This window comes from Geotrypetes seraphini, chromosome 1 (genome assembly GCF_902459505.1).
Source record: "Geotrypetes seraphini chromosome 1, aGeoSer1.1, whole genome shotgun sequence".
Taxonomy (NCBI): domain Eukaryota; kingdom Metazoa; phylum Chordata; class Amphibia; order Gymnophiona; family Dermophiidae; genus Geotrypetes; species Geotrypetes seraphini.
The window spans coordinates 391,323,553-391,347,431 of record NC_047084.1 but is presented as its reverse complement, the minus strand read 5'-3'; the positions used below and the strand labels follow the sequence as shown (position 1 = coordinate 391,347,431).

At 45.3% G+C, this 23,879-nt stretch overlaps 1 protein-coding gene across 2 annotated transcripts in view; it reads right to left on the bottom strand.

Annotated features, from left to right (window-relative positions):
* Positions 1 to 7,840: 7,840 nt before the first annotated feature.
* Positions 7,841 to 23,879, bottom strand: part of TOMM5 (translocase of outer mitochondrial membrane 5) — a 39,512-nt gene continuing 23,473 nt past the window's right edge. Inside the window, exon 2 of one of the 2 annotated variants that reach the window (XM_033917266.1) lies at positions 7,841 to 8,373. In XM_033917266.1, coding sequence (XP_033773157.1) covers positions 8,339 to 8,373 — 35 coding nt within the window. In that variant the 3' untranslated portion in view covers positions 7,841 to 8,338. Of the gene's footprint in view, positions 8,374 to 20,797; positions 22,489 to 23,879 lie in introns of those variants that run through there. The other variant, XM_033917258.1, reaches the window with a different exon arrangement.

Here is a 23,879-nt window from a genome sequence, read left to right as displayed (position 1 = left end):
ATGGCAGCATCTGTAGCTTTCCTCCGTTCCACTCCTATTGAGGAAATCTGCAAGGCTGCTACTTGGTCCTCAGTTCATACTTTTACATCTCATTATTGTCTGGATGCTTTCTCCAGACGGGATGGACACTTCGGCCAATCTGTTTTGCAAAATTTGTTTTCATAATGGCCAACCTTCCCTCCATCCCTCTTTTTGTTAGCTTGGAGGTCACCCATCAGTCAAGAATAGCTGCCTTTTTGTCCTGGGATAAAGCACAGTTACTTACCGTAACAGGTGTTATCCAGGGACAGCAGGCAGATATTCTTGCGTCCCTCCCACCTCCCCGGGTTGGCTTCTTAGCTGGCTTATCTTAACTGGGGACCGCGCGCCTCTGTCGGGCGGGAAGGCACTCGCGCGTGCGCGGTGCGGCATGCCAGAACTTTCCAAGTTCTTAGAGTGCAATCACTCTAAAATTGTCCGTACCGGGGCTCCGTTGGTGCCGTCACCCATCAGTCAAGAATATCTGCCTGCTGTCCCTGGATAACACCTGTTACGGTAAGTAACTGTGCTTTTTGGCACCTTGATAAAAATTTCAGTATTTGTGCGTTGATTTGATTCCAATATGTAATTTAATCACAGTAGCTCTTTATATTATATAATTCTTAATTAAATATTGTGAATATCTCAGAACCAACACCCGTGACTGGTGAAATCACCAAACTGGGGTTCATTGGGGGACCATCATTGAAATTCACTGTCCCCTCACCATCCTGTTTATTATTATTAAAAGTTTCAAAATGTGGTTACTTATCTGTGAGTTGATTCCAACTTATGCATGCATTTCCCCTCATTTGCATGTGCGGATCGGATCGGGTGCGGACTTGATCTCGGTTAGTGAATTGGGTCGGGGTCGCAAAGTGGTCAGGATACGATCGGTGGGCTTAGTGAATCTATCCAAGACACTGAACTCAGGAAGGGACAGCCAGAATAAGCAGTCGGACTGCATAAAGTGGGAGAGGGACATGGCAGCGTTTTTCAATGAAAATCCCACAGGCTGTATCCAGCAGCCAAAAACCAATGTTACTTACCGTAACAGTTGTTATCCAGGGACAGCAGGCAGCTATTCTCATTAATGGGTGACATGATCCAATGGAGCCCCGATGCGGACGCCTCACAAGCAGTCTTGCTTGATGAAATTTGAAGTTTCAAGTCGCCCACACCGCGCATGCGCGAGTGCCTTCCCACCCAGCACAGGGCACGTCTCCTCAGTTCAGATAGCTAGCAGAGAAGCCAACCCAGGGGAGGTGGGTGGGATGTGAGAATAGCTGCCTGCTGTCCCTGGATAACAACTGTTACGGTAAGTAACACTGCTTTATCCCAGGACAAGCAGGCAAGTATTCTCACTAATGGGTGACCTCCAAGCTAACCACAATGGGATGGTGGGAGAATTGGCAAATTAGGAGAATAAATTCTGTAACACAGTTTGGCCAAACTGCCCATCCCGTCTGGAGAAAGCATCCAGACAATAGTGAGAAGTGAAGGTATGAACCGAGAACCATGTAGCAGCTCTACAAATTTCCTGTAGATCTGTGTGTAGATCTGAGGAAAGCTACAGAAGCTGCCATAGCTCTGACCTTATGGGTTGTGACTTTACTGGGAAGGGGTAATCCAGCCTGGGCATAGCAGAAAGAGATACAAGCCGCCATCCAGTTGGAGATGGTACGCTTAGAGATAGGACGTCCCAACTTGTTCGGATCAAAGGAGATGAAAAGTTGAGGAGCAATTCTGAGCGGTTTGTGTGTTCCAGATAGAAAGCCAAAGCACGCTTACAGTCCAGAGTATGAAGAGCTGATTCTCCAGGATGAGAATGAGGCTTTGTAAAAAACACTGGAAGAACAATGGATTGATTGAGATGAAATTCCGAGACAACTTTAGGAAGGAATTTTGGATGAGTGCGAAGAACCATCTTGTCATGATGGAACACTGTAAAAGGTGGATCCGCAACCAATGCTTGAAACTCACTAACTCGACGAGCAGAAGTGAGGCCAATGAGAAACACAACTTTCCAAGTGAGATACTTCAGATGAGCCTTGTCAATAGGTTCAAATGGAGGTTTCATAAGCTGAGAAAAAACAATATTGAGATCCCAAACCACTGGAGGCGATTTGAGAGGAGGATTGACATAGAAAAGTCCTTTCATGAATCTGGAAACCACAGGATGAGCCGAGAGAGGTTTCCCCTGAAGAGGCTGATGGAAAGCAGCAATTGCACTCAGAAGGACTCGTATTGATGTAGACTTGAGGCCAGAATGAGAAAGGTGCAACAGATAGTCCAAAACAGAAGATAAGGAGGAATGTTGAGGCTCCTGATGATGAGAAAAACACCAAGTAGAAAATCTAGTCCATTTCTGGTGATAGCATTGTCTAGTAGCAGGCTTCCGTGAAGCTTCCAAAACATCCCTCACAGCTTGCGAAAATTGGAGAGGAGTTACGTTGAGAGGAACCAAGCTGTCAGGTGGAGAGACTGCAGGTTAGGGATGAAGCAGAGATCCCTGATGCTGTGTAAGCAGCAATGGAAACACTGGCAGAAGGAAGGGCTCCTTGCTGCTGAGTTGAAGTAGAAGGGAGTACCAAGGTTGCCTGGGCCACCGAGGAGCAATCAGAATCATGGTGGCATGGTCGGACTTCAGCTTGACTAGTCTTTTGAATGAGAGGAAATGGAGGAAACGCATACAGAAAGAGATTCGTCCAGTCCAGAAGGAAAACATCTGCCTCGAGGCGATGAGGAGTGTAGATCCTGGAGCAGAACTGAGGCAGCTTGAAGTTGTGGGGGGCCGCGAAGAGGTCTATCTGAGGCGTTCCCCACAGAGAGAAAATGTGATGAAGGGGCGTGGAATGGAGAGTCCATTCGTGAGGCTGTAGAAGACGACTCAAGTTGTCCGCCAAGGCATTGTCCGCCCCTTGAATGTAGACAGCTTTGAGGAAGGTGTTGTGGCGAATCGCCCAACCCCAAACTTTCAGAGCTTCCTGACAGAGGGAGGCCGATCCCGTGCCCCCCTGCTTGTTGACATAATACATGGCGACCTGGCTGTCCGAGCGAATGAGGACCACACGGTCGTGAAGCAGATGTTGAAAAGCATTGAGAGCATTGAAAATCGCCCTGAGTTCCAGGAAATTGATGTGGCACAGGCGGTCCATACTGGTCCAATAACCTTGAGTGCGGAGACCATCCAGATGAGCCCCCCAAGCGTAAGTCAAAGAGTCGGTCTTGAGCACCTTCTGATGGGGGGCATGTGGAACAGTAAGCCTCTGGATAGATTGGAAGAGAGCATCCACCAGCGAAGAGACTGTGTCAGAGCAGGAGTGACCTGTATGTGTCAAGTCAGAGGGTTGGAAACCTGCGTCCATTGAGATGCCAGGGTCCACTGAGGAATTCTGAGGTGCAGTCTGGCAAAAGGAGTCGCGTGTACTGTAGAGGCCATGTGGCTCAGAAGAACCATCATGTGTCTCGCCGAGATGGACGGGGGAGAGGACACTGAATGACAAAGACGGAGAAGAGCTTCCAGCCGTTGTGAAGGGAGGAACACTCTGAGCTGGATAGTATCCAGAACAGCTCCGATGAAGGGAAGAGTCTGGGAAGGTTGCAGATGTGATTTTGGAAAGTTGATTTCGAACCCCAGACTCTGCAGGAACCAGATAGTGCTCTGAGTCGCCAGGACGACTCCCTGAGATGTGGAATCTTTGATGAGCCAGTCTTCCAGATAGGGAAACACCTGAAGTCCATGGATCCTAAGCGCTGCGGCCACCACAACCAGACACTTGGTGAGGACTCGGGTGATGATGCCAGGCCGAAAGGGAGCACTCGGTATTGAAGATGAAGATGTCCCACCCGAAATCTGAGGTATTGACGGGAGGCCGGATGAATGGGAATGTGAGTGTAGGCCTCCTTGAGATCCAGAGAGCATAACCAGTCGTTCTGCTCGAGGAGGGGATACAGAGATGCCAGGGTCAGCATGCAAAACTTTTCTTTGACCAGATATTTGTTGAGCACTGAGATTCAAAATAGGACGCAGATCGACCGTCTTCTTTGGAACAAGGAAGTACCAGGAGTAAAAACCCTTGTTCTGTTGAGCCAAAGGAACCGGCTTGACAGCCCGGAGCTGGAGTAAAGCCTGAGCTTCCTGAAGAAGAAGGGCGGTCTGGGTCAAGTTGGAAGGATACTTTCTTGGAGGATGTTCCGGAGGAACTTGATGGAACTGAAGAGAGTATCCTTCCCTGACGATGGAAAGGACCCAGAAGTCGGTGGTAATAGTCGTCCATCGATGGTAAAAATGATGGAGACGACCTCCTATCGGGGGGAAAAACAGGGAAGGGCAGAAAGACGGACGTTATGCTTTCCATGAAACAGTCAAAAAGGCTGAGGAGCCTTGGGGACAGCAGACGGCTGAGGCTTCTGTTGCTGCTTCTGTGGATGCTGCCTCTTAACAGGCTGACGGATGGCAGGAGCCGTATGGGTGGGAAACGCCGCTGGTAGATCAAAGGCGGGCGGGATGGACAAGATGGAGCAGGCTTGGGCTTCGGACGAAGAATGGATTGGAAAGACTTCTTGTGGTCCGAAAGCCTCTTGGTTGCCGCCTCAATGGATTCATCAAAGAGGTCGGTACCAGCACACAGGACATTGGCCAGCCTGTCCTGTAGATTGAGGTCCATGTCGATGGTCCTGAGCCACGCCAGGTGTTGCATGGCCACCAAGCAAGCAGTAGCCCGAGCAGATAACTCAAAGGCTTCGTAGGAGGACTGCATCATCTGTAACCGGAGCTGGAACAACGAAGCCAGAACCTCCTGGTACTCAAACTGTGCTCAAGAATCCAAATAGGGCATGAACTTGTGAAGGCAGACAGGAAAAATTCAAAATAGGTTATGAAATGAAAGTTATAATTAAGAATTCTGGATGTCATCATTGAGTTCTGGTAAATGCGCCTGCCAAACCTGTCCATCGTCTTGCCCTCCCTGCCAGGTGGAACAGTGGCATAGACCTGGGAGGGGTGAGACCGCTTCAATGAAGACTCCACTAAGAGGGATTGATGGGAGAGTTGGGCACCATCAAACCCCTTATGGTGTATCGTGCGGTATCTGGCATCCAATTTACCCGGCACAGTGTGGATGTATTAGGGTGTCTCAAGACAGCGAACAAAGGTCTGATCCAGCAGCTTATGAAGAAGCTTGAGGGATTCAGCAGGTGGTTGAGGGAGATGCATGGTCTCCGGATACTCCTTCGAAAATTTGGACCCAGTGTCCAGCTGAATGTCCAAATCAGCAGCCATCTGTCGAAGAAAGGAGGAGAAAGACAGCTGGTCAGCCAAAGCAGGGCCTCGAGAAGGACTCGAGGACATCGAGGCCTCTTGATCCAATAAGGTCGGGGATCTCAATGGGGAAAAAGATCTCATCGTGTCCTCGAGCTCCGGCATAGGAGGAGGTGAAGTAGCCGGTGAATACTGAAGGAAAGGCTGCTTCCGATGAGGCGAGGTATGCCTGGATGAATGTCTCGAAGAATGCCTCGATCGATGGTGCGAGCTATGCCTGGAAGCAGGCCTCGAGAGACGAGGCGAGTGTGTCTTCTCTGAGGCCCCCAGAGAGTGGATGGGGCTTAAAGCGGTGGATTGAAGCAGAGGTGGTTGACTGGAAGCACCTCAAGGCACTCGCAAAGGCTCGAGCCCTTGCATCGAGTGGATCGGCTCCAATGGAGGCACTCGCAAAGACTCTACTCCTTGCATCGAGTGAATCGGTTCCAGTGGAGGCATGGGCAAAGACTCTGCTCCTTGTGATGCATGCATCGATGCCAGACCAGACACTCGCAGAGACATCTGCTCCCTATAGAGAGTGTGTGTATTGCTGAGGCACTGGAGGCAGCTCAACCTCGCGGGAGGCCTCTGCGTGCCCAGGCTGGATTTGAGAGAGAAGCTTCGGCATGGTGGTAAAGAGCTCAATGAATTGCTTCTCAAGGTCTGGAGCGAAGTCGGCAAGGATGGATCTGCATCAGCAATGGGACCACCTGCACGGGCTTCGCGCTCCCTTGAGGCAGTATGAGAGTGCTTGGGCTTAGAAGCCTTGGGCACTTTAAGCACCACCGGGGGAATGGGCTGCTGTGCTACCTGACCTGAGGAGACAGAGGAAGACACCGCAGTCGGCGTCGAAGACGGAGCCAGCACAAACGAGGCAGGTTTGATGAGGCTCGAAGCAGAAGACGTGGAAGCATGGGGATCCTCAGGTGAGGCAGATGGTGAAGCACCCTTCGATGACGAAAGCTCCATTGAAGACTCCCCAGTGAACAACTGCTCTCACAAGAAGCAACAACGCTTGAAAGCACGGGCTGTAAGTGTTGAACAAGGCCGGCACAATTTCAGAAGGTGTTGAAGCCCGAGACACCGAACACAGTGTCGATGAGGGTCCGTCAGCAAAATCGCACGCTGGCACTTGACACACTTTTTAAAACCGGTAATAGGCCGGGACATAGGCCGTAAAAGCTCCACCGCAAGATCGAAGCCGCGGGGCTGCGGCCACGTGGCCTGCCCAGTCGAACAGATGGAAGAAATTTTTTTTTTGGGGGGGGGAAAACAAGAAAGAATGAACGAAAATCAGCGATTAAGAGAAAATTAACCCAAAACTGAGGACTTTAGAAGGCACAAGTGAAAAATCTTCACGCAGAGAGTCGAAGACAAACTTCTTGGCTTTGCGGAAAAGTAAGAACTGAGGAGACGCGCCCTGTGCTGGGCGGGAAGGCACTCACGCATGCACGGTGCGGGCAACTTGAAACTTCAAGTTTCATCAAGCAAGACTGCTTGTGAGGCGTCCGCATCGGGGCTCCGTTGGATCACGTCACCCATTAGTGAGAATACCTGCCTGCTTGTCCTGGGATAAAAAAAAGTAGTAAGACTGCACAGGCTGCCCTAAAGTTCTCCAAGGGCTGTCAATGGCATGCGGACTTTGCATTGAAGAACACTGCCTCACTGCCTTAGCTAATGACAGTGATGTAACCAACTAGCTTCCTATGTTATGAGGCCTAGTTGTGGGAGATGTCAGAGAGTTTCCTTCCCCAATCAGTCAAGAAGATGGGAGAATGAAAGACTGGGCAATGAGGCAGATTGCTGGCTGTGTAGACCCGTCAGTGAATTTAAGAGCCTGGGTTTTCTAACTTTTCGTTCCACTTCAACATGGAACAGAAAAGTAGACAGTAAAAATTAGGACTTATGTGAACTGCAGTAAGATAGAAGGTAATTTCCCTCCCACCTAGCAACTTTAGTGGAAACAAAGGGTTAGGTAGCAAAAGGTCTCGGCACTGGCTCCTAAATTCAAAGAAAATTTGTCATAGAGGAAGGAAACAATGGATAGAGTTTTTCAACAAACAAAAAAAGTGAAATGGCATGGAGGGTTGGCAAATGGTAACCATAACCCAACTTATTAAGCAGACTGAATGAGCCATAATAGTCTTTTGCTACCACCATCTACTACTAAACAACTAATATGTTTTGAATTTCTATACTGTTTTTAATGTATTAATATATATTGTATTTTAGGCTGATTATTGTATTGCATTATGGACCTTCTGGAACTAGCAAATTAATTGAACCTCTGATGATTAAAGATGTGTAAAAAGCTCACAAATCTGTAAAACAGCAGCTAAAGCAACTGTGCATACCAAAACAAAATTACCTCATATTTATACCAACAGTATTTAAAAAATTTGTTTTCTATGTGCTTGTGGGGGAGGAGGTAGTCACTTAGGTTCATGACCAGTAAAATATATAAAAGTTTTAAGTAAAGGCAAATTAAGTAACCATATTCTAACTGAAAAAGGCAGAGCACCAGGTTCAAGAATTCAGTTTTAATCCACACAATGGTCATATAAATTTAATAATTTATGTTTTTGACAGTGAGTTACTACTGAGATAGTAACCACAATAGGTGTTTCAGAAGTAGCTTTATATACATCAATAGTTAACTGAAGAAATTTTGACAAAGCTTAAGTAGCATGACTTACAATAAAGAGTTAGTATCCTACTAATTCAGAATGTCTCTAAAGTTCAGACAAGAGGTGGCATCATACAAACAAGTTCAGAAAAATTATCTTTAAACATGCAACATGATTACCTTCAGAAACCAAGATGGCTGGTTTCAAGCTTCCCCGTATGATACTACTTAGATAAAACCCCCAAAGTCTTTGATTTAAAAAATAAAACAAAACAAAAACAATCATTGTGTCCTTTCAGGAACTGAAGCCTGATGTATTCGCTGCTTGCAAATATGCAACACGAAAAAAAAAAAAAATACAGCTGTTATCCTTTTTTACATTGTGCCAGTTTTCAGATACTGTCCAACTTCTTTAACACGAACGGTGCTGAGAAAAGAGAAACAGTAAAAATGTAAACAAATTGTATCATGCTAGTCATTTTTTTTTTTTAGGACATTAGCCTTGAAATAAGGGTGAGAAAAAAATCTATATTAAATCTAAATTGGAAAACCTAGCTGGTAACTTTTCAGCAATATATGCTACTACAAGGCAGAACAGCAGCTGTTCCCCTCCTGTGAAAGCCACCAAGACACTACTTGTGAGAATTTTGAAACTGTATTTATATTATGACAAACCCAGTATGATAGTTTGCGGAAAAGTGGTTAATACTGCCTTATTCCTCCCTCTTTGTAATCTAATGGCTATAACAGAGGGTGGATAACTAGAGCAGTGTTCTTCAACGTTTTGACACCTATGGACCGGCGGAAATAAAATAATTATTTTGTGGACCGGCACAGGTCCACAGACCGGCAGTTGAAGAACACTGGGCTAAGTCGTGCCCATCTCCGCCCAAGACCCCGTCCCCATAATAGTACTAATTGTAATACCATTTTTTCCATTCATTTTTCATATACAGTGGAACCTTGTTTTACGAGCATAATTCGTTCCAGAAGCATGCTCGTAAACAAAAATACTCGTATATCAAATCGAGTTTCCCCATAGGAAATAATGTAAACTCGCTTTGATACATGTCCCGTCCCCCGAGGCCAGCGGCACTGCTCCCCCCCCCCCCGCTCGAACCAACATCCACCGCCCGACCAACTTTAACTCACTGGCACTGGCATGAGAACCGGCATCTCTCCCCACCGCTCACAAAGGCCCCCCCCCCCGCTCGGATCGGCACCCCCCCTGTGAGAACAGGCACCCCCTGCCCGACCAACTTTAACTCACCCCCCGTCTGTCACCGGCACGCAGCCCACAGGACGTGCCGGTGCTGCATGAAGTTCTTCCTGCCTCTGCCGGCTTTTTGCATGCATCTGCGCATGCTCAAGCCCTTCTAATTCTCCCTCTCGCCGAGATTCTCGGCGGGGGGGGAGGCAGTGTGTGTGCCGATTAGAGCGGGGGGGGGGCCTTTGTGAGCAGAGGGGGAGTGATGCCAGTTCTCGTGCTGGTGCCAGACGGGGGGTGAGTTAAAGTTGGTCGGGCGGAGGTGCCGGTTCGCACGGGGCGGGGGTGCCGATTCGAGCAGGTGGGGGGGCCTTTGCGAGTGGGGGGGGGAGCAATGCTGGTTCTCGGGGTGGGTGCTCGCAAATCAAGTCAACACTCGGTTTGCGAGACAAGTTTTGCGAGAATGTTTTGCTCGTCTTGCAAAACACTCGCAAACCGGGTTACTCACAAACCGAGGTTTGACTGTATATATATATATACAGTGGTACCTTGGATTACGAGCATAATCCGTTCCAGGAGCATGGTCGTAATCCAAAATGCTCGTTTATCAAAGCGAGTTTCCCCATAGGAAATAATGGAAACTCGCTTTGATGCGTTCTCCCCCCCCCCCCCCCGAGAACCGGCATTGCTCCTCGAGGGCCCCCCCTGCCTCGAACCGGCACCCCCCCCGCCATGATCCGACCCCCCCCTCGACACGATTGGGCACCCCCCCTGACACGATCCGACATCCCCACCGACACAATTGGGCACCCCCCCCCCCGCCGCTTCTTACCCTCATCTGGGCACATGCTCAAGGCCCAGCAGATGAGGAGGCCGATTTTCAAGAGTGCCCAGATGAGGGTAAGAAGTGGCGGGGGGGTGCCCAATTGTGTCGGGGGGGTCGGATCGTGGCGGGGGGGGGGGTTCCCAATCGTGTCGGGGGGGGGTGCCGGTTCGAGGCAGGGGGGTGCCGGATCGCAAGGGGGGGTTGCCGGATTGTGTGTGGGGGGGTGCCCATAAATCGAGCCATGCTCGGTTTCCGAGGCACCGATTTTGCAAATGTTTTGCTTGTCTTGCAAAACACTCGCAAACCGGTGCACTCGTAAACCGAGGTACCACTGTATATATATACACACACAATATAATTGTATTAACAACACATAATGGTTAACCATAAAATTAAAATACACAAAGCACACTGTATGCTTTTCAACATTCATTCCTACCAGAAAACAGATAACCCAATGCAAATGCAGGACCAAAAACTATAAGTACTAATCTTTACAAATAAACCCTAAGATGCAAGATTCTGCAAGCAGTACAACCCCAGAGGAAAAGAAACAAATGCATTTCTTCCTGAACAGACAGCAGATGTAAATCAATCACTAAATAAAAAAATAAAAGCATTCCCCCTACCGTTGTTGTCTCTCTCCCTCCATGCTGTGCCTTGCCTTCTGGCCTGCCCCCCGGTGTTATCTTCAGGCCGATCCATGGTGCAATCAATGTGGCATCTTCGGGCCGGCTCCCTGAGTGCTGCATTGCACAAACTCATCTGGAAGCCTTCCCTCTGACGTTGCAACGTCAGAGATAAGGCTTCCGATTCAGGCGCAGGACACGTGTAGGAGCCTTTTCCCATGGCTTTGTACACTGCAGCACTCGGGAAGCCAGCCCGAAGATGCTGCATTGATTGTACCGTGGACCGGTGGCTGAAGAACACTATCTTTTGCCTGATGGATGTGCCGGCACTGTGGACTGGCAGAAAAATTTCTGCAGACTGGCACCGGTCCACAGACCGGCAGTTGAAGAACACTGACGTAGTGTACCATGATTGGTTAAATGCTCTGGCAGCACTAGGTCATGGGCGCCATTTTTTGAATGAACCTTTTCATCAAAGTAGCATTTCCTTTCTTAATTTTTGAGAAACACTTTAAATTTGCAATATTTGTTTCTGTATTGTGTTCGTCACACTGATTTCTTTTGTTTAAAGGCATTGCAGCACTTCTGCTGATGAAGCCTCATTTTGATGGTTGTGAGGGAGTCAGGGATTCTCCCTCACAAGTGATGTTATGTCAGTGGACTGTAGAGCACAATGGCCAATTCGTGGGTAAACTACAGGGTCCAGAATGCATTGAGCTTGTAGTTCAGAGTTCAATTCTCATCCAGGTGACGCTGAACTACAGGTCCCAGATGCATTGAGCTTTGTAGCTCAGAGCTCAACTCTCATCCAGCAGATGGCGCTGAACTGCATGAACAGGCTACCCTGAAGAGTCATGGGGTGGAACCCAGGCAGGAAGAGCTTCATATGCCCAGCCTGGGATTCATTCTGGGAGGTCCCTAGGAGAGGGTACCTGTGGGAAGGTGAGAGCCTCCACAAAGAGAGTTCCCTGAGCAGAGAAGGCTCAGAAGCTGTGGGTTAAGGAGAACCCTGGGGGAAGCTGAGAAGACTGGAAAGGTTGCTTGGAAGAGCTGGTATGGTGAGTGGTGTTGTGCTTGGCTGGATGAGAAGCCTGCTGGATGTATTGGAAGCTTGGACAGTAAAGGTGCTGGCTAAGGTAAGCCAATTATTATTTGGTTGAGGCTATGTGCTGAAGAGCCTACACTGCTGGGAAAGGAACAGTTAATGTCTGATGTGGCTGAAGTAAGCCACACAGGTTTTGAAATTGCTGAGAGCAACCCCGTTCCACAGCCCACTGGGCCCCGAAAGTCCATCCCTCCTTCCCATCCTGCACAGCAGAACCCCGCCAACTGCAAGCAAAACAATCCTCTGCTCTGAAAAGCAGCAGCAGCACTGAACATGCTGCTTCGCTGCCTTCCCCAGGGCCTTCCCTCTGCTGTCACGTCACTGATGATAGAGTTGTGGCTTCCCCATGCCCAGCAGAAGGATATAGGCAAGCAAGGGCTGCAGCCCGTACAGTTACAGGGGATCATGTAGCCTGGATTGCTTGGAGACGGGTGCGAATGGCTTCCAGCAGCCGCGGCTGTGTTCAGGACAGGCAGGCAGGCACATTCGGGGCTGCAGGAGGCATTCGGGAAAGCAGGAGATCAGGGCTGACAAGACAGAGAGCAGGGCAGTCATAAAGGGCTTCAGAAGTCGCTTTTTTTTGATCGGCCAGCCCAGTCGGTTTTGCAGGGTTTTGTTTAGTGAATCGTATCCCTGCCTACTTTGCTTGCCGTTGCCTTCATTTGCATGTGCGTATCAGAGGATGTCGGAAGAGAACCCATGTGCCAATCCCATTTTGTCTTAAAATCTGGCACGCTGCTGGCCTCAATTACCTGTAGCGGAAGATTGTTCCAGCGATCAACCACCCTTTCGGTGAAGAAATATTTTCTGGTATCTCCATGAAATTTCCCACCCCTGAGTTTCAATGGATGCCCTCTTGTTGCTGTGGGACCCTTGAGAAAGAAGATATATTCCTCCACTTCGATACGGCCCTTGACATATTTGAATGTCTCTATCATGTCTCCCCTCTCTCTGCGTTCCTCAAGTGAGTATAGCTGCAGTTTATTCATCCGTTCCTCATACGGGAGATCCCTGAGTCCCGAGACCATCCGGGTGGCCATACGCTGAACTGACTCAACTCTCAGCACATCTTTGTGGTAATGTGGCCTCCAGAATTGTACACAGTATTCCAGATATGGTCTCACCATATCTGCATTATGGTCTCACCAACGGCATTATGACCTCAGGCTTACAGCTGACAAAACTTCTACGGATACAGCCGATGATTTGTCTAGCCTTGGACGAAGCTTTCTCCACTTGATTGGCCGTCTTCTTGTCTTCACTAATGATTACCCCCAAGTCCCGTTCTGCTACAGTCCTTGCTAGGGTCTCACCATCAAGAGTGTAAGACCTGTATGGATTTCTGCTGCCAAGGTGCATGACCTTGCATTTTTTGGCATTGAAACTTAGTTGCCAGGTCCTGGACCAATCCTCCAGCAGGAGTAGGTCATGCATCATAGTGATAGGCATCTTTAAAAAGAAATGTTTTAAGATTTGTTTTAAATTTATTTAAGGAATTTTCATTGCGGAGAGGAAGTAGCATTGAATTCCAGAGCGAGGGTGTGACTACAGAAAAAAAATGGAATTTCTAGTATAGTATAGGTCCTTGATTGAGGGTACTGTCAATAAGTTTTGATTCGTAGATCTAAGGGCCTTAGGAGGGGTATATGGAATAAGATATTTGTCTAGGAAAACAGGGAGGCGAGAGGTCTTAATTTTCAAGGTTAGAAGAAGAATTTTATATGTAGTCCTATGAGAGACTGGTAACCAGTGTAACTCTCGAAGAAGTGGGGTAACATGATCATATTTGTTGGCCTTATAGATAAGTTTGATTGTGGTACTTTGGATTAGTTGTAATCTACGGGCTTCTTTTTGAGTTATACCATGGTAAAGAGAGTTACAATAGTCTGTGTGAGATGATTAAAGAGTGAATTAGGATTTGGATCGAAGTGGGTTCTAGAACAGAGGCTATGGAATGAATTAAGCGGAGTTTGTAGAATTTTTGGTCAGGGAACTGATTTGATCGTGGTAGGCAAGATCTTTATCAAAGGTGACTCCTAGTAGTTTGAGTTCAGGTTCTATTTGGAGGGGAACTAAGTCGATAGATATTTGTCTGATTAAAGAATCTTTATTTTTATGTGGGAATAGAATCCCTCGTGATTTAGCTACATTTAGCGAGAGCCTGTGAATTCCCCTGGAAATTACTGGAAGCCAGTGAAGTTTTGACAGAAGCGGGGAAACATGATCAAATTTGCTTTTTGTGAAGATCAACCTAGCCACAGTATTCTGGATCTACTGAAGTTTTTGAAGATTTTTCTTGGTTAGACTTAGATAGATAGAGTTACAATAGTCCAGCCTGGAAAGAATGATTGATTGTACAAGGATAGCAAAATGTTGTTGGTGGAATCAGGATCTCACTTTTCTCAACATGTGGAAACTAAAAAAAACATTTTTTTACCAGAGAGTTGAGATGGTTATTAGATGAAAGTGTGGGGTCAATAATGGCACCCAAAACTTTGCCTGAGAATTCAATCTGCAGTGTGGGTCCAGAGGGTAATGAAATGAGTAAGGGTAGCTGATCTAATTTTGGGCCAAGCCAAAGTAGTTTTGTTTTGGACTCATTCAGCTTCATTTGTACAGTGAGGGCCCAGGATTGGAGTTTCATTATACATGCTATTATATTCTCAGCGAGGTTAATAAGATTCAAATGTATTTCAAGAAGGACAAAGATGTCATCTGCATATGTATATAATGTTTCAAAGGGAGATAGTTGGAAAAGTGTCACAGTAGACATATAGATGTTGAAAAGAATAGGGAACAGAGGTGGGACTCTGCGTAATGGCTTCCACGGAGATGACATGGTGCCATTCATATTAACAGTGTATGAGCGAGATCATAAGAATTTTGAGAACCAGTCTAAGACTGTGGATTCAATGCCTATCTCAGAAAGTTGGTAAATAAAAATAGTGGTGGATGACATCAAAGGCCGCAGATAGATCAAATTGTAATAGGATTGCAAACTTATTACAAGAGTGTAGTTGTTAAACCTTTGAAATTAATGAGGCCAGTAGGGATTCGGTGCTGAAATTGCGTCTGAAGCCATATTGGCAAGGTAAAAGAATGGAGAATCTCTCTAAATAAGATGAGCTGAGTAGGAATTTTGGATGAGTTTGAAGAACTATTCTGTCGTAGTAGAATCTTGTGTAGGGAGGATCAGACAGACACAAGAGCTCGAAGTACACTCACACAGTATGCAGACATGAGGGCAATGAGGAAAATGATTTTCCAAGTGAAAACTTTGAGAGAACAAGATGTAACTGCCTCATCTCTATGGAATTCCATCTCTAACCATCTCCGTTCAGAAGTATCTCTTCCTCAATTTAAAAATAAGTTAAAAATGTTCTTATTCCAAGACGCTTTTAACACCTAACTGACCTTTTCAGGGCCAAATTTTATTTTATTTTTAAACCCCATTCCCATTGTATCTTACCTTTTATGTTTACGTTAACTATTGTAGTTCCACTCTTTTTTCTCTTATTCCTATACGTTTTAAGTTAGTGCCTTACTTGTCTTGTTAACTCTTTATGGAGGTCCACATATGTAAGTTTGTATTGTCTGTTCCTCATTAGTACTTATTTGTATACCGCCTAGAAGTTTGATTGAGTGGTATAAAATTTTTTAAATAAAACTTGAAACTTCATTAGAACAAATAGAACTATGTTAAGATTTCAAGCAATAGATGGAGCTTAATAGGTGGTTCCACGTAGAATAGCCTTTTATGAAATTGGCTACCATGGGATGAATGCAATGAAACAGGCTCCAAGGGAAACAGAGATAGAGAGGTGGAGAAGGTAGTCCAGCATAGATGGAAGTGGATATGTGATGGATTCTAGAAAATGTGATGCACACCAGGAAGAGAATCTTATCCAATTGAAGTGGTAGCAGTGCTGAGTGCAGGGTATTTTAGATGCTTCAATGACATCAGATACTGCAGCCAAGGCAGAAAACATTTACTTGTTCAGTGAAAAGGAACCACGCTGTTAGTGCTAATGAGTGGGAATCGAGATTAAGGAGGGATCCCTAGTTCTTCATCAGTAGCTTTGGGAACAGTTTAACTTCCAGCTGTAGAGGACTCTGTCTCTCTCCCCTCCCCTCACCCCAAAATGAATGAGGAAAGCATCCAATGCAGCGCAATTGAGAGTCTAGAGCAGAACTGTGGAAGTTTGTTGCTGTGAAGGGAAGTGAAGATATCTATATCCAGTGCCCCCCATCTGGAGAAAATCTAAGACAGATGTGCTGAGAGATAATTCATGAGGCTGAAAGAGTTTGCTCAATTTGTCTGCCAAGGCATTCTGCTTCCCTGCTATGTAAACTGCTCTGAGAAGTATGGCACGAGCCATTGCCTAATTCCAAATCTCTATTGCTTCCATGCAAAGGGGGACGTGATAGCCTGTTTATTCAGGTAGGACGTGATACCCTTGTTTATTCAGGTAGAACATGGCAACTTGATTGTCTGCAGAGATAAGAACTATCTGTTGGAGGAGACAGTCCTGGAATGTTTTGAGTGTTGCCTATTGCTCGCAGTTTGAGAAGATTGATATGAAAGGTTTGTTCATGGCAAGATCATATTCTTGGGTATGACGGCCATCTATACAAGCACTCCATCCTAACAATGAAGCATCTGTGGTTAGAAGTTTGTGATAGCAAGGGGCTTGAAATTAAGACCTCGAGTGAGACAGGAATCATCCACTACTGGAGAGCGATAGAGGGTCAAGGTGACCTGGATTGTAGAAGACAGAGGTCCCATGGCTTGAGACCACTGGGTCTACATGGTCCATTGTGGAACTGAGGTGAAAATGTGTCAATGGAGTGACATATCATGGATGCCATATAACCAAGAAGGTTTTTAATATCAGACATGTGCAAAATGAGTCAAAGGGAGAAGACAATGACACAGGTAAATGAGATTATCCATTCTTTGCTGTGGTAGAAAAGCTCCATTTTTTGTATCCTGGATAGCACCTATGAGCTCTAGCACCTGAAAAGGGTGCACATGTGACCTTTGGTAGTTTATGGCAAACCTGAGCAGTTCTAGATGAATTGATGGCATGCTGAGCTGTTTGCTATGATGCAGCCTTGATCAACCAATTATCTAAGTAGGCAAATATATGAAACCCCCATGTGCGAAGGGCTGTCGCCACTACCACTAGGCATTTTGTGATGGGCTGAAGCCAGTCCAAAGAACAAAATGGGGATCACTGCTGGGGGTAAGTAACCTTGAAAGAGACCTGGGAGTAATGGTGGACACAACACTGAAGGCATCGGCACAGTGCGCCACAGCCTCAAGGAAAGCAAACAAAATGCTTGGAATCATTAAGAAGGGCATCACAGCCAATGCGAAGGAAGTCATCCTGCCACTTTATCGCGCAGTGGTGCACCCGCATCTGGAGTACTGTGTCCAGTATTGGTCATCGTACCTCAAGAAAGACATGGCAGTACTCGAGGGAGTCCAGAGAACAGCAACTAAACTGATAAAGGGTATGGAAAACCTCTCATATACTGACAGGCTAAAAAAGCTGGGGCTATTCTCCCTTGAGAAGCGGAGACTTAGAGGAGACATGATAGAAACCTTCAAGATCCTGAAGGGCATAGAAAAAGTGGACAGGGACAGATTTTTCAGATTATGGGGAAACACAAGTACAAGGGGGCACTCAGAGAAATTGAAAGGGGACAGGTTTAGAACAAACACTAGGAAGTACTTTTTCACCCAGAGGGTGGTGGATACGTGGAACACACTTCCAGAGGCTGTGATAGGCCACAACAAGCTGCAGGGCTTCAAAGAACATTTGGATAGGTTCCTGGAGGACAAGGGAATTGAGGGGTACAGATAAGGATTGAGGTTAGGTTATAGGGATAGGAGTAGGGATAGGTTATAGAAATAGTCAAGGATCACTGCTCAGGCAATGGACCTGATGGGCCGCCGCGGGAGCGGACCGCTGGGCGCGATGGACCTCTGGTCTGACTCAGCGGAGGCAACTTCTTATGTTCTTAAGATCCAATACGAAAGTGAAGATCTTTCTATGAGCAGGTAAGATGGATACGAGTACAAGTCTATTTGAGATCCAGACAGCAAAGCCAATTGCCTTTTTCCAAAGGGGTAGAAAGGTTCCCAGAGAGACCACGTGAAACTTTTCCTTCAACAAGTATTTGTTAAAGGCCTCTGACCCTCCGGCGTTTTGGCACTGGCGTTACCAGTTGCATCAGTTGGCCATCTGGGAGGTGCGAGATGCCAGAGGGGCAAGGAAGCAAAAGATGTTGTTCTTGAATATCTGGGAGCCATACCTGCAAGCCTTGCATCCAAAGCAGTGCGGTCTTAAGTTGGGTGTCCTAATCTGGGCGCTCAGTTAGTGGAGCTGGGAGAGTACTGGTGAGATGGTACGGAGAGTACCACTGAGGGTGGGGGTGGGGATTGGGTAGGGGAGGAGAGGGGTACTGGACAGTTTGGGCACTTAGTTACAGTTGGGATCAGTGGGTATAGGTGGGGGAAGGGGTGGTGTGGCATCTTTGGAGCTCATAAGAGTCCAGGGCCTTGGAGTGCTTTCCGCTGTTTTATTCTCACTCTTATGTGGCGTAGGATTGGGGGGGGGGGGGGGGTTTGGTAGTTGTTACTTTTCTTCTGTACCTGCTTGTTATTTATTGTATATGATGCATCATTATTTGTACTGTGCACCTGCGGGCTGCCCTGGCCTTGTTTTTGTTGTTATTTGCATCAATAAAAATTGTTTGAACCTAAAGGCCTCTAGTCTTTTTTGGTATGGAAATTCTTTGCAGAGGTCTATTGTGTTTAGCTGGAGAACAGCCGAAGAGTTCTTGGTGAAGGAAGGTCTTCTGGAGGAAGTTGAAAGTAGATTCTTTTGGTGGGTGGTTTGGAGGTTTTCTGATCAAGCATAAGACTTAACCCTGAGTGATGACCTGAAGCACCCACTGATCTAAGAGTCCAACAATGATCTCCCTCTGATGAGGAGACTGTGAGGAAGAAGCAGGAAATGTTCTTTAGAAAGGAGTCAAAAGGAAGACAGCTATTTGAACTAAGATTGAAGTTATGATTTCTGTGTCCTTTGTTGACTTGCACAGCTGAGTAGGAGGCCTGGAAGATGGCCGATTGTAAAGCAATATGAGCATCTGGATGAGGCAGAAAAATCTTCTAGAGGAAGAAGACAGAAGTTTGTGCTTTAGATAAAGTGGTCATACTATCTGTATGTTTTTTGGTCTTAACTGCCTCCTCCTCAAATTTTATCCCGTATACAGGCCGTTGCCCTTACAAGGAACATTGGAAAGGTGTTCTTGAACTGAAGCTTCCAGATCAGATACAATGTGCTGCTTGGCCTGGCTTAAAGTAATTGCCACTGCAGATATGTGGGAAGAAATCAAATGCACCAAAAGTTCCTCTAGCCATATACTGTATTTTTCGCTCCATAACACATACCTGACCATAAGATGCACTTAGGTTTAGAGGAGGAAAACCATTCTGAACCAAATGGTGTACTAAATTGGTTCAGTACACCACAACCCCTTGAGCTGACTGTTCCAGGTACTCATCACCCATCATCCTAAATAAAATTACCTTCAACCTGACAGGATGAAGTTGTGGTAGAGGATAACAGAACTGACTACTCTTTAAAGTATGGAGATATAAGACATCTAATCACACACAAAGCATAGATATATGAAAAAGCCATTTACACTAAAAGCTTTCCTGTCCCCGAGTGCCTCGGCAAAAGAACAGATCAGCTTATTTGAATATTCATGGATCAAGTCACTGAACTTCTAAGATTCATACCCAGCATGATGATTGGCAATAATGAAAAGCTAACATATAAAAAAGAAAAACAGAAATATTCCCATGTATCCAATCAACCTTCTCCTTAATTACTTAACATCTGCCTTGTTCAGTGACTGCTCAGATGGAAAGGGGCACCTTTGTATTACATGGAGGAATCAGAACTCAGCTAGATGACTGTCTCGTCCTATTTTGCAGCCAGCGGCGCACAGGTCAGGAGCAAAGCTTTCCACGCTCAGCAGCCATTCAGAAAGCAGGGCGGGCCCAAGTGGGAGTGCAGAAAGCTTTGCTCCTGACCTGTGCGCTGCTGGCCAGGAAATAGGACGAGACAGCTAGCTAGGGAGGGATACACACTGGACCACCAGGAAGATTTTTAAAAGGTACAACAGGGGCGGCGGGCAGGGTGTTTTTAAAAAGGGGGGTGTTTTAAAAAGATGCAGTGGGGGGGGGGTTTAAACAGTACAGGGAGGGTGTAAAAAATCTGTACATTCGCTGCATAAAATGCACCGAGATTTCCAACCACTTTTGGGTGGAAAAAAGTACGTATTATGGAGCGAAAAATATGGTACTCTCTCATAACTGTTGAAATTTTTAGTTTGTTTGGAGGAATTCCTCAAAACTCTTAACAGTTGTGGAATTGGTAGTCCATAATTCCAATGATGAGCATAGATGATTGGAAAATGCATTTGCCAAGAGTCCAATATCCTGGCTTCTCTGCCTGGAGAACAGAAGTGTAAGATTGTAAGCTGCATGATTGTTCGAGAATGATACTGAAGTTGAGTTCTGTTAAATCAGGACACTTTACCCGTCTGCATTTTAAAACTTTTACTCAGATGATTTCTTAAAAGTAGTTGTTCTTGAATAAAATTTTTATGGTAATTCTATTGCATATGCAAGCAGTGTCTCACTTCCGGCTCAGCACACAATTGTTTCCCACGTATTCACCTTTATAGGACCCCCAGGGACCCCTGAAGAAGACTTTTTGTTGAAACGCGGACCGTGTTGGGTCCTGTATCCCTAGCGGACTAGGTCCTTTAAGGCTTTTATGTGGATGAAATTATTTTATGTGGATGACTTCAGTGTATCTTTGGAACTGACACTTTCAAATAAAGTCCATTTAGGAACATCGTCACTCCAGTTTTTTTTTTGGGTTTTCTCTAGAAATCAACTTCCATTTTTGCCTATCACGTCAGGTTTTTACACAAAATAAGAAGTTATGTTTTCACGATTTTAACTACTGTAACCACAAATGTATTCAAACACCATTTCACACAGATCAATTTTTATTACAAACACATTTTTAAAATACTGTATAGAACTGCCCTAATTTATTTCTCAACTACTCTAACAAAACAAAAAGCAAACAGTGTTCCATTATTTTTCAAACTTTCTCCTCTGACTTCCTTGCAGATCCTTGAAGATCTTGACTGTTCCTCTTCAACATCCAACAGTAGTTTCATTACATCATAGTTTCATTCCATCTCCCCTGGTACCTCCTCTCTATCTCCTTAATATCTTGGTGAAAATGTTCATCTTGCTTTTCACTATAATGTCCCAGATTTTCCGGAAAGCAGTCAATATGGGAATGTAGAAAGTGAACTTTTGCACTCATGTTACAACCCAACTTCTTGAAATTTTCCAACATTGTTTCAACAATGGCCCTGTAATTAGGATCTTTGTTATTCCATGCATCTTTTTCTCTCTCATTCATTGTTTTATCAAAATCTTCATCCTTCATCAGTTTCTTTATTTGGGGTCCAACAAAAATTTCAGCTTTCAATTTTTCTTGTGTGATGAAGGGAAATTTCTTAGAAAGGTACTTTAAGCAGGGCCCATCCTGTGGTAGAGCCCTTTCAAACTGCTTCATCAAGCCCAATTTGATGTGTAGTGGTGAAAGCAGGACTTTTGGGAGGGTCTACAAGCGGTTCATGCAGGATGTTTTTAGTTCCAGGCACAAAATTTCACTGTTCTGGCCCAACTCTCACACTCCAATGTCTTTGGCTTTGCCAAACTGTCCCATTCACATAGAAAACAAGGCATTTTTGTGAACCCTGCTTGTTGTCCTAATAGTATTCCTATAACTTTGAAGTCACCGCAGATAAGCCATTTGTGTTCCTCTTACTGGCTACTTGTTAAAAGTAGCTTCATGTTCTCGAATGTCTCTTTCATTTGAACTGAATGGACCCCAGGAATGGACCCTTACACATTCTCATTATGCAGCAACATGCCTTTGAGTCTCCTCTTTGATGAGTCTATAAAAGTCTCCACTAAGTAGGATCATGTTTAGTGTCATAGAAGTGCATTAACTCATTTATGTTATTGCAGTAAACCAGGAATCTTTCTGTGAGAATAAAGGAACTAGTTCTTTTTCTCTGTACCATCTGTAATGTGTTCCTGGTTCCAGAAGATTCTTACTTTTAAGCCGGGTGCCAAGTAGTTCTGCAGATTCCTTAGGCAAATTCAAATCACATACTAGATCATTAAGTGTACTCTGAGAGAACCGTTGTGGAGTAGTCTTATTCAGGCTGGTAGACATCAGTATTGTGTTTGGTGATTGCGTCAAGTTCACTTACATCATCTTCTGCCAGGTTCTCTAAAACAGCTAGAGAAAGAGGAGCATGCAGGTCTTCGCCATGTGGAACTGGCCTAATGGCTGAAGGAATGCTTGGATACAAAATTTGGTTCTTATTTTTCAAATTGAACCCCTGAACATTAACTAAACAGAAGTAACAGTCATTAAGGTGGCACCCTCCACATCATAGGAATTGCAATAGCAGCAAACTTTCTTTGGCGCACATGCCTTATCCTGGTCACCAAGTTTCACTTTAAAATAAGTAGTAAGCTTTTTTCACAAAGTCCATTATATCTGTTCTTTGCTTAAGCACTGTATAATTTCCACAAATGTAACAGAAAACATTTGGATTGTTCACACACTTGCGTGTAGACATTGTAGTACCTGCAATCACAATAGAGAAATAAAATAAGAACAGCACTGGTAATGCAAGCGTCTGAGATAAACAACACTTCCAAGGTCACACAACAACTAGCCGCAACAGTTGTGCCTGCCTAAAGGCTTACAGGTCTGTACTGAGAAATTTCCCTCCAACAATACTCATTACCTACTAGCACAGCAATAAATCTTTGAAGTAAAATTGTGAAAAAACTGTACAAGATAAAAGAAAACCAAGACAGTTCTGGAATCAGCATAAAAAAGTAAGGTAATATCACATATCAGTTTTCAGTCATCCGAAATCATGTAGACTAGTGTTATATTGTATCTAACTTTTTAGGAGCTACCTGGACAGAGGATTTTTTCAGTTCTTAAATAAAGCTTCTTTCATGACTCTATACAAAATGCATTTATTTGGTGGTTACTCAAAGTCAAAGAGTTCCAAAAGTTCAGAGCGAGGTTCCTCCTCTGTTTCCATTTTGATGGGCAAAGCTTGACCCATCTGCCTCATGAAGCCAATAAAAGATCTCTCTCTGGGGAGACTTGCATCATCGAGGAGAAGGGGGAAGGATCAGAAGGTATATCATAGGATTCTTCTGTTGAACATTCTAGCAAATCCTCATCTGAATGGTCAGATATCTGAATCAGACTCCTCAAAGTACTCCCTACTAGGTGAATCAGGGGGTATGCGTTGAAAAGAGCATCACAGTGCATAGAGGTATAGGCCAATGGCCTGATCCAGGAGATAATTCCTCCGCTGAGGATAAAGCATGTGTCAAGTGGGTCCTGTCTCTGTAAGGTGCTGATGTCAATGCCTAAAGTCATTCCTCACTGTAATCTCAATGTACTCCTCTATTATTGTACACTGTCTTGAACTGAAAAGGTTTGATGGATATAAATAAACCTAAAATAAATAAATAAGAGGCTAAGGTGTTGGTTCCAACTCCCCTGCCATGCTTGATGTTGATGCAATACTAAAGATTTTGAAAATGAAGTTTTCAGGCTTTATGCAAAAGAGGTCCAGTGTTCTCCCCAGAAATTTTTCTAGTTGGGCGGTACGGGAGAAGGAAATTTGGTGTTGGGGAAAATTAAATGTGCGCTATTTTTATTAGTTAATGACCTTCCTTTTTAAAACTTGACACTTGTGCCAGAACATTTTTATTAAATTTAAGACATATCCAATTCAGAATCCTGCAACCCTAACAGGTCTAAATATGAGCAAATATAAGAACAGCAGATGGGGTCGCTTTAACAAAACCCTCAGTAATGCAGAAAAAACAACCTTTTGCTCAGGAAAGTGTGTGCTGCAAGGATTTCTGCTGTGAACGTCATGATTCTCAGTGCCGCTGGCGTCACTCGAAGAGCGTCACTGAAGAGGGTGATGCACTGCAAACTGG